Source organism: Glandiceps talaboti, chromosome 1 (assembly GCF_964340395.1).
Source record: "Glandiceps talaboti chromosome 1, keGlaTala1.1, whole genome shotgun sequence".
Lineage (NCBI taxonomy): Eukaryota > Metazoa > Hemichordata > Enteropneusta > Spengelidae > Glandiceps > Glandiceps talaboti.
This window is the reverse complement of record NC_135549.1, coordinates 10,001-22,282: the sequence shown is the minus strand read 5'-3', so window position 1 is coordinate 22,282 and position 12,282 is coordinate 10,001. Positions and strand designations below refer to the sequence as shown.

General features: G+C 36.7%; 1 protein-coding gene across 1 annotated transcript in view; it reads left to right on the top strand.

Annotated features, from left to right (window-relative positions):
• Positions 1-12,282, top strand: part of LOC144442685 (aminopeptidase N-like) — a 32,148-nt gene that overhangs the window by 19,417 nt on the left and 449 nt on the right. Inside the window, exons 13-16 of the mRNA XM_078132063.1 lie at positions 5,654-5,764; positions 7,251-7,412; positions 11,711-11,839; positions 12,061-12,133. Of these exons, the coding sequence (XP_077988189.1) occupies positions 5,654-5,764; positions 7,251-7,412; positions 11,711-11,839; positions 12,061-12,133 (475 nt within the window). The remainder of the gene's footprint in view (positions 1-5,653; positions 5,765-7,250; positions 7,413-11,710; positions 11,840-12,060; positions 12,134-12,282) is intronic.

Genomic DNA, 12,282 nt, shown 5'->3' with positions numbered 1-12,282 from the left:
GCAGACAGTCGCTGCCAATGGAAACTCCTGGCAATTAGTCTCTGCATGGGTACGTACTACATACTGTGCCAAGTATGGCGAAGCACGGTCACCAAATGTAAGATGGGTTGCCTCATACACTTCAATTGGTCTCCCCAAGTCAAGATTTCTCCAAAGAATTCTATGAAACGGTCGGTCTTCTTTGGCCATTACTACTTATGAGAACATCTCCTTTATATCACCAACTATTGCTACTCTTCTTCTAAAATGCAGCAAAACATCTACCACATCCAACTGTAACTTTGGACCTGGTAACATCATATCATTGGGACACACTCCTTCACTCTTTGCAGCCGAGTCATATACAATTCTGACCTTTGTGGTGGCGTTATCCTCACACACTACTGGAAAGTGTGGCAGGTACCAACTGGGTCTAAGGTTTTCAGCACTGTTGTTAACCTTTTCGAAATAGCCCTTCCAAATGATGACCTCTATTACTTCTTTATAGCGTGTTGCTAAGATAGTTTTTTTTGGATTAAGTCCTTTCAAGGCTTATCAGTCGTTTTTCTGCCAATCTACAATTGTCAGGCAGATCTGGTTGCTCATCTCTCCAGGGTATCGCAACTTCATAGTGATTATCAATGCATTTCAAAGATTTTTGTAGCGGCTAGTTGCTCATCTGCTGTAAGAACATCCTCTCTTTTGGTTTCCCAAGCATCCAAGTTCTATAGATTTGGTAGTGCTTCATCTAGACCGTTGTCTTGTCCAGACTGAACATGGAATTAACTAACAAAGACAGAATGGATCCATTCATCGGAGTTGTTGTAAGCACCAATGCAAGTCCATCCAAGAGGGGTTCTACTGGCAACTGGTTCTCCTGGGTTTCCTACTCGTTCGTCAAGAGGGGGGGGGGGTTAATTCTGGGTGGTCAGCTCCTATCAGAATGTCCACAGTTTTACGACCAGGGAGTTTTGGGAACTCTAATCCCTCCAAGTGCATCCATTTCTTGTGATGATTATGCCAGTTAGGGATAGTTAGATTCTCACACATGGTATCTAGTGTTTGAGCTCCAACTGTTCGTCTAGTTTGACCATCCAGACATTTGATAGTAACAGCAACAAGTCCACTATTAATTTTGGTACCTTGATTTACCAATGTCGATACTGTTAACTCATTGTTTTCTACCTCTAATTTCAAGGCAACAGCAATATCTGAGTGGATATAGGTAGAATCTGATCCATCATCCAGAAAGGCATTCACCATTTGCTTCTGGCCATCCTTCCTGATTACATATACAGGAACTAAACGGAGGGCCACATTTGTTGGAATGACTTTCCCATCCTTCAACACTCCAAAAGCATTGTGAGCTGAGTCAGTAACTGTTGTGACTTCTTTCAGGGTTGCTGGTTTGTGGAGATGCTTATGATGAGTTCTGACACAGCCATCAATCTCACACTTGGACAATTTCTCCCATGATGATTTGCTTTTAAGCAGCGATAGCACAGTCCTATTTCTTTTGCCAATTTCCAACTTTAATCCACTGAGATCGAATTCCACTGTTTGAATTTGACAATGTGGTGTGCTTCCTTACACAGTGGACAACTCAGTGCAGTAGTTGGGGTCGATGTTGACTTTCCGCTAGAACTGTTTGGGTTTGTCTTAGACTTTCCAGAGTGAGTTGTTGTAGCTTCACTGGAATATGTGTTGCTTGATTGTGGTTTTCTATACCCAGTTCATGACTTTGATGGCTCTATCTGTGATTTTCTGGGTGTTTCCTTGATTTCTGCTAATTCCAGACGTATGCAGACTTGTTGATTCAACCAGTCAACAAATGCAGACACCCCGTCTTCTCTTGTTTGTAGACAAGTGTCGTAGTACTGTATCAACAAGGAGTCTGGAACTTTCTGAAGAACAAGTGTGTAAAGGGTGGAGGTACCAACTAACTCTGCCTCATGACCAGAGTCGGCTAACTTGGCTACTTTGTCACACAAACGATTGGTGAGGTCCTCTAAACCCTTCAGGTTGTTCTCTCTCACAGTCGGTAATGCAATCAATGCATTCAAATGATGTTGAAGTTGTCGTTTTTCACCACCATAATGTTGTTCTAATTTGCTTCTTTAACATTACCATCTTCAAACGAACTGGCAACTTCTACTGAGACATTAAATTTAGCAGTATTCGGCAATAAATCAACTCATGCTCGCACATTCAGAAACAGAAACTATTCAACTTAAGACTTTAATCATAGCTATGATCACTGCACCATTGTAATCAGGGTAGACTTTTACTGGAATCTCTTTGATGACAAGGTAATTCGGGGACCACCCACAGCGGTATCATCAAAGTTAGGCTACCTACCCTCGGAACCAGTACCTGGATGCGTACATGGGCATAGAATACATTCTACATTTCTACTGTTGGATTCTTTGGATGAACAACAATCGCTATAACGTTATTAGAAACACTCAGGATTATAGACAATCTATCTAGTGTGAAGGATGAACTGACTTTCGAAACATCGGGACAACTACATTACAAAGCAAGGCAACTACTATTCTGCATGGTCACCATGGAAACAGGTCCACACTCATCTACCTACAAACTACGAGATTACCACTAAACATACACGGAATATGATTCGCCGCCTAGAACCGGATATTCGCGACGTTTACAATCGTATCATTACTGAGCAAGAAAAACGTGTAATAGAACGAGTATCGATCGGCGATGTCACTGTCGGCCACTACATTCCACATCATCAAAGGACTCTCTGGCAACGCCCATTCGTATAGTCTATGACTGTAGCTGTAAAGCACACAGCCAATCACCAAGCTTGAATCAATGTATGGAGGCGGGGCCACCTATGCTAAACGTCCTCTTTGGTATTCTACTATACTTTTGAGTAAATAGTTCAGTGATAAGCAGTGATATCGAAAAGGCCTCTTACATGTTGGATTGGATACCAGCAGTCAAGAGTACACTAAGTTTTTGTGGTTGTCTGATGTCACTAATCCTGAAGGCCATTTCATAATATATAGATTTAAGTCTGTTCTATTCAGTGCTACCTGCTCACCATTCATTTTGAATGCTGTCATAAGAACTCATCTGGATAAATGGGATTCGGACACTGGAAACGCAATCAAACAAAATATTTATGTTGATAATGACTTAAGCAGCATAAATGGTGATGTGACAACTTATCTCAACAAAGCATATGTGATAATGAAAGAGGCGGGATTCAACCTACGAGTGACATCAATGAATGATACAACACTACGTGACAAAGTTCAACATGATCGTATAAAACATCTGGAAATGACAGCAAATCTCATTGGTATGAAATGGAATACAGTTACAGACGAATTAGGATTTAAAGGTAATCATGATACCTCGGAATTATTCACCGAATGCAAAATCATGAAACTCATTGCATCGCTATATGACCCGCTTGAATATTCATCACCTGTACATGCCAAGGTGAAAATGCTTATACAAGAAATTTAAATTGAAAATCAAACCTCGACTGGGACGAATATCTACCACACGAAATCATGACTAAATGTCGTTAATTGAATCGGATCTCAATCATGCAACGGATATTGTATTTCCAAGACAATATTTTCCAGATAGCAATAATATTAACAATAACAATTATGAAATACACTGTTTCACCAATGCTAGTATGAAAGGATACAGCTGCGCTGCCTACCTGGTTCATGATGGGAAATCATCACTTGTAATGGCAAAGAACCGTGTTGCCCAATCAAAGAAATCACTTTACCCAGATTGGAATAAATGGCTGCTGTGATTGGAGCTACACTAATGAAATTCGTACATAATGCACTGGACAGCAAAGTCAACATAACTAAATGCACACTATGGTGGACAGTCAAATCGTTCTTTGTTAATTACGAAGTGATTAAACACTACCGAGTTTTGTCAGAAATTGAGTGAATGAAATTCGTATGATGTTAATGAACGGTACGTTTAAATATTGATCTCCTAACTTGAGGTATCAACATGAAAATTATGCAGTCAGCATAAGCAAAAGCGTTTCTCGCAAACCACCTCATACAGCGGGACTTTATACCCAAGAGAGCCCCTTGGTTTGGGGGCTTTTGGAAACGATTAATCAGCACCACAAAACTCTGTCTGAAAAAAGTAATAGACTTTATGTACTTCAGAATCAATCTCTCTAATCCTTGCAGCATAACTGATGTTAAGGCTATGGGTCCATAGTCATTAAGACATGACACTTTACTTTTCTTTGAAAGTGGTGTAATGATGGATGATTTAAAACACACGGGTACTTTGCATAACTGAAGAAAGTCATTGAAAATATTGGTTAAACCGGAAAGAGTTGCTAGGCACATTTTAGAGTGTTGATGGTGAAATATTATGAGGGCTAACTCCTTTCCTCCTGTTCTGTGTCTCAAACAATTTTCTCACCTCTGGCTCCCTGGATGGTGAAAGCTGGCGGATGGAGTGTTGATGGCAATTGTGTTGGACACTAAATATGTGTGGTGTTTTGTTTGTCTAATCTATAATTATAGAAATCATTTAGTTTATCGGGAAGTTTAGCATTGTCACTACCAGCAACTTGTCTTTTTCTTGTAGTCTATTATTTTTGGAGCCCTTGCCAAACTGTATAGGTGTTATTAGCCGAAAACTGTTCCTCTAATCTGATTCTCTACTTAGAATTTGCTCTTTTAATTGCTTCCTGTATTTCATACTTGGATATTTTATAAAGTGCTTTGTCACCACTTTTGTAAAAATCATGTTGCCACGACATTTAACATTGGGAATCCTGAAGGGTGAATTACTGTAGCTTGTATGATAACTAACTGCACATTTGTACTTCATTCTCCGTGTATTGTAGGCATAGCCATTTGATTGTAAACATTATCATATAGACATAATTACATGTGATTTACTTATAGTTAGTTATCTCTATGTTTAAGACAAATAATCACACTTTATGAAATTCGTCCACCCTGATTTGCGTTTATAGCGGGAAGGGGGTTGTTGCATCTCAGAGAAATCGTATCACCTTTTATGGCAAGAGAACCCCGGCTCGTATCTTTTACTATAATAATGTACCATGAAGAGCAGGTATCAAAGTGACACTGAATCAATTGATTGGTAACAGAACTTCTGGTCTGTCTTTCACTCTCTTATGAACCAATTCCCCACACATGTAGTGATAATATCTGTTTGCAATAATGTCACTATATAGTGACTCAATATGTTGCTTATTGCTTTGACTAAATATCACTCACAACAGCACCACATTTCAATGTTATGTTTCACTGTTATCAATGCTAAACACATTTGTTTATGTGTTAATGTTATAGGCCATTTAATGCACTCAGCAATGTAACTCGCCCATTGCATGAAATTGGCAATTTCACAGATTGGCTGTAACACACACACGCACGCACGCACGCACGCACGCACACACACACACACACACACACACACACACACACACACACACACACACACACACACACACACAAACACACACACATGTGGATGATTAGGTCGCTCTTTATTTAGTCTTTTAAAACACCATAGATGCTGAAAGCTCATATCATGAAAATGATCGAAATTAATATTGACAATGAATTTAAGAATGCGGTGTGTAGAAGGCTTACAACTGTCATATTTTTAGTCATAGGCGAGTCATTGCGATCGAAATGGCATGTGACTATGGAAACTCGGATTGTGTTGCTAACGCTACAGAACAATACACAGCCTGGATGGAACATCCCAATGTAAACATGTAAGTTATGAATATCAAGTCTCCACGCAAAGACTATACATCACAATCAAAACATGAGCCTTTACATGTGTATTTCCAAATAATGTTCCTATACACTACAATAATACTGCACGTCAATACGAAGAGTGAGTTATATTTACTATGCATTTCGTTTATATATATATATATATATATATATATATATATATATATATATATATATATATATATATATATATACATCACAATCAAAACATGAGCCTTTACATGTGTAATTCCAAATAATGTTCATATACACTACAATAATACTGCACGCGAATACGAAGAGTGAGTTATATTTACTATGCATTTCGTTTATATATATATATATATATATATATATATATATATATATATATATATATATATATATATATATATATATATATATACACACAAAATACACAAGTTATGGTACGGAACCGTTACTCAGAGTTTCACACTTGAATGCGATCTTCGGACGACTAAATTTTAACGGAAATTCAAGTGATTGAATATATATGCAGCCGCCTACTGATCGTTTATTAAGGAGTCCCAATTTATTTACACTGATGATAAACATCTTCTCTGTAAGACACAGGTTGCACCTTTTTGTTGCATTAGAGTAGGCGGCTGCATATAACATGTCAAACCTCAACGCGCATCACACCCGGGTACCAGTTCTTCTGCGAGTTCGAATTCAATCACTTGAATTTACGTAAATTTAGTCGTCCGAAGATCGCATTCAAGCGTGAAACTCTGAGTAACGGCTCTGTACCATAACTTGTGTATTTTGTGTAATACAGCTCTACTTCTCAGTATTGAGCGCTTTTCCTTCAGTTTATGATTTACCTCTTACACTGAGTAAGTATATATATATATATACTTATTCAGTGTAAGAGGTAAATCATAAACTGAAGGAAAAGCGCTCAATACTGAGAAGTAGAGCTGTATTACACAAAATACACAAGTTATGGTACAGAGCCGTTACTCAGAGTTTCACGCTTGTACACTTCGAGACAGTGGTGAGTGAGTGAGTGAGTGAGTGAGTGAGTGACTCATTAGGAAATATTGTACATGTCACAAAACCACGCAGCTAGCAACACTGAAAACGAAATTAATTCATGAAATTATATGAAAAAGTATGATTTGGTTTGATACAGTTACTACAGTTGCAAATCATATAACATGTGGAATTGAATTCGATTGTGTAAGAGGATGATCGTGTTGGTGTGGAACCTTTACATTAGTTGGTCCATCTTGTTTGTCATGTATTCTAATTTCGACCTCAAAACCAGAAATATATGTGGTTTAGGGCTTGGATGAAAAATACAATCAATATGCAGAAGCACAGTATGAGGTGTATACAGGATGTATTGTGTCAGACATACTTGACACTGTGAGTTGAAATTATTGTCAGTTGAAATTGTGTTAGCTAGCAAGATTGAAAACGCAGTTGAAATTGTTGTGACTGACCAATGTATTTCAGGATTCGTGGTGATACAAAGGACCCTGTTTACTGTGTAGCAATTCGCCATGGAAGTGATAATGAATGGCAATTTGCATTTGATCAGCATCTGGTTGATATAGAAGAAAAGACTGATTTGCAACGAGCAATGGCATGTAGCAGAAGTTCATACACTTTGCAAGGGTATGTTGCCTTGTACACTGTCAATCTTTGTTTCCTTTTTAGCACAAGTGAACTGATAAGGTTCAGTAGTGCTATAGGCATGGTGCTGTGTGTGTGTATGTGTGTGTGTGAGTATGTGTATGTATGTATGTGTGTGTGTATGTGTGTGTGTGTACGACTTAAACTCAAAAACTGGCTGACCAATTGCCTTGGTATTTGGTGGGAACATTACTTTTGGTGTCTAATTGGGAAATTGTTCAAAGCAAAATTATCGCATCACAGGTATGTGATTTGGGTAAAAAAATGCCATTTTGGTCAAAAAAATAAAAGACTACTAGTCTGAAATTTTGATGAGAACATTTTTCTGGTGTGTGAAGATAACAACAGGGATTAATAGACAAGAGAATGAACATTCACAAAATGTATGTAAATGCGCCTAGCAACAAGATCACGTCCATAGCAACAGACAAATGATCATGTATATTGCAAAGATAACATCAGGGATTAATAGGCAAATGAATAAAACATTCAAAATTGTATGCAAATATACCTAGGACAAGACCATGCCCATAACAACAGCCCAATGGCCACATATATTGCAAAGATAACAGGAGGGCTAGATAGGCAACTGGATAATCATTCAGCAAATGAACACCTATATCTAGCATGGATCAGCATGTGGATAAACATACATAAAAAACTGCACAGTGTGCTACAACACCATTGGCAGTATGTGTGTATGTATGTATGTATGTATGTATGTATGTATGTATGTATGTATGTCCATGTGAGTATGTGTCTATGGACATGATATCTCAAAGACTACTGTACTGATTCTAATGAAACTTACTACACATTTTACATATGCTAATTACTAAAACTGATTAGATTTTAGTAAACATCTAATGAACATTACTTAGTCATTTGCAAAATTGATGGCTTTTACTAAGTAGGCTATATTTTAAGAATGCACATTTCAAGTTGAACATAGTTTTGTACATGCAGTAACTATAACAAAGGGCATACATCGTGTATAGTTTGTTGGTGTAGCTTATAGTTAGGCTATATCTTAAGAATGCACACTTTAAGGTTGAGATGCAGGTTTGTCAGCTCATTTTTCCTCCATCACATTTCACAGTAAAGACAAGATAAATACACCATTTTTTTCGTTAATTATGTCGAGTCTTTGTATGAAGTTGTGGTTTCTGTGGTGATTTTTTTACATTTTTAACCATATTATTGATCTATACCCAAAAACTGTGTTTTTTGACGATTTTCACTTAAAGCTATTTAACTTTTACAAACAGTTGAATATAGTACTCTTTTCGACTTTAAATGAAAGCTATGTACATAAACAAAAAATTGTTCCTCCGGATTTTTTATTTTGTCTCTCATTGTCTTGTTATAATCATCCAAAGTTGTATTTTTGTGTTTTTTGCATAAATTACCACTTTTCACACTTCTCAACGCAATATCTCTTGATTGCCTCAAAAACTGAACAATCCAGAGAAACGTTTTTTCGGCACACTGTCTCCGGGTTCAAAGGAGGTATTTTTTCCTTTTTATTGGTTATAACCATATTTACCGAGTTTGATTGGTTTTGTACAACAACACAGCTAAGAGATAATGTCACGTCAGTCATTGCACAGAGGCCTACTAGCTATGTCTCATTTGCATATGTAAAGACACTCTTCTGTAATCAATGTACCTGTCAATCTTCTTTACGTATGCAAATCCTTGTACATAAACATTCAGGAATGAAACCATATAAAACACACAGAGCATTAGAGTTCATGTCATTTTTTTTCATTTCAAATTTATCAATGGGAAAAATAAACGATTTTCAAAAAACTTTTAACCAAATGATGGCACATACCATGAAGCTTCACAATGAGCAAAAAAATGCCAAAATTCACCAATGAACCTGCATCTCATCCTTAAATTCCACAACATTAGGTACAGACATCAACCATAACAAAGCACACATGTCCTAAAAAGTCTTTAGTTTTAATTAGTAATTTGCATAATTAAGGATTTTCAGTAATTAAGCCACATCTAAAAATGCATACTTCAAATTCTGCAACATTTGGTGCATACATCAATCATGATAAGCACATTATGTCGTATAAAGCCTGTTGGCATAGTATGTAATTTTAAATGAGTAATTTGCATAATTACTGATATTTGGTACTTCCATTCCTGCAGAGGACAAGTTTCGCATTTCGTATAATTTGTCACATAATATTAACTATATCAATGCATGCATCCTATAAAGACGGTAACAGGACAAATGCCCCCCCCCAGACAAACGTCCCTGTAGGACAAATGCCCCCTGGACAAATGCCCCCCCGGACAAATGCCCCCAAACAATTATCTACGGTAGAACTATGGTGCATGATTCGACCAAGGAAGGAATGTTTTTAGGGGTACTTAGCATTTCTACTGTAGTGGGAATGAAAGGCATGATTTCAGGCGGTGGACTTAAAATATGGTTTATCACTTTTATTGTAATGCGAATGAAAAGACTAAAAATGGTGTGATTGCTTTGAACAATGGTATCATTAAACGGTTCATCGCAGGTGAACCAGCTCCTCCACAATGAAAAGGATACAAGGAGTCAGAAACAAGGATCAGAGAAATTGTTGCCGATTCCGAGAATCGTCATGTCCTGAACTAGTTTGTGGGGAATAGCCCACAACCTCCAGTTTTGAATATAGTACTGTTTAGTATTTATGCAATCAGATTCCGGAGTTCTAAACTTAAGCAATTCCTATTAACTGCCTTATTCAAAAATGAAATCCCATGTTTATCACACTTTGTTGTTTGTACTTTTCTTTGTTGTCATCACAATTTGAGTTTTTTGTTAGCATGCCCGAAATAAAATGTGTAATGTGTATATAACAGTGACTGTGTTTGAGTTAAATCATTTTTAACATAAGTACACCACCCTAAATCACACATTTCTTGGTAGGAAAAACATCTTCCTGGCCATTCGGTCCATTCATCAATAATTCAATACAAGCGATAAAGATCGTATTTTAAGTAAGCTCCAAAATGCGCCTTTCTCAGTCACATTAGCGGCTTTATAAGCACACCCTATAAGCTTCATAAACAAGCTTTTGGTAATAATACCACAAAAGTAATAAAACTAAATCATGCCCTATTTGGTAGAATTCAACATTTTTTGAACATCTTCTGTCTATTCATCCTTTATACAATAAAAGTGATAAAACCATATTTGAATGTACTCCCAAAATCTGTTTTTTTTAAATTTCTATTCGTAGGCAATGACAGTCCTACCGGGGGCATTTATCCGGGTGGCATTTGACCTATGGGGACATTTGTCGGGGGGGGGGGAAGCATTTGTCCAGGGGGTGCTTTTCCTAGAACCATAAAGACTTGGCATAATTGTTAGTTTTAATGAGTAGTTTGCATAATTAATGATTTTTAGTAATTAAGCTATCTCTTTGGAATGCAAGCTTTCAATTTTATAGAATTTGCTATATATATCAACCATAACAATGCGCACGTGTCCTATGGAGTTTGGCGACATAACTTTTACTTTTAATTGTTTACTTTTAATGAGTAATTTGCATAAGTAATAATTTGAGTAATTAAGCTATATCTTAAGAATGGACACTTTTGGCACATACATCAAATATAACAAATCACAAATATTCTACTACAAAGCCTGTTGGTATAGACTTATAATTTATTACTTATAGTTTTTAATTTTAATTTGCATAATTAGTTATTTGCGGTAATTTGGATATATCTTAATGCAAACTTCAAAATTGTATTTAACTTGATGCATACGTCAACCATAACAAACCACACATGTTTTATGTAGTTGTTATGTAGTGTTTCATTATGATGTGTTATTTGCATAAATAATTTGATAATTAAGCCATATATTCAGAATGCAAGCTGTATACTGTAAATAATTTAGTTATTGCATTGGCGGTAAAGATGTGCATGTCATGGTGTGTCCTTTAAAATTAAAGCTTGTTGTTGTAGCTTGTAAAAGTGTTATTTTGCATTATTAATCATTTTTCAATAATTGGGAGCAATACATTAACTTTTCGAGCTCCAAATTTCATATTGTTTCATATAATCAATTTCCAATGTCTGTCTGTCTGTCTGTCTGTCTGTCTGTCTGTCTGTCTGTCTGTCTGTCTGTCTCTGTATCTCTCTCTCTCCTTCTTATACAACATCGAATTAGTTGGTAAAACATGAATGACAAATAATACATTCAGTATATGAGTCTTTCTAGTCGCAAGCATCGTCAACTCAATGTTGCTAATATTCATTATTCATAGATATATGGAATATTATTTAGAAACCAGTGAAGCTCGGACAGTAATCGGTTATGTGAGAGATGAATCTGGTATTGGATTTGATCTTGCCTGGAACTTTGTCATGGATAATTTTGACTCTCTTCATCAGAGGTAAGACTATGTGAATGAAATGTCGTTGACTAGTTTTCTTTTCATTTCCTATTTAACTTTACACACTTAAATCTATCAGTCAACCAGTCAAAGGTATAGTCTAAATGTGCTCATTGACAGTGCATTCTGTTTGTTATATGCTGGTCACAATTATAAAGAGACTGTGCAACATGAACTACTTCATTATCTTATACAAAAACTTGAACAAATGTACTCTCCAGGTTTGGTGACTCTGCATACGACATTGTGTGGTCCTTTGCTAACACCATGAATACAGAGCATGACAAAATGGCGGTAAGTCGATCATTGACTTTCAAATGTACCTAGTTAATTACACGTATCATTGGTAAAGATGAACTCTGCACACCGGATTACTTAATAATGTATATCGAAAACAGTATGAGAGAGGGACAGACAGACAGAGAGACACAGACAGAGAAACA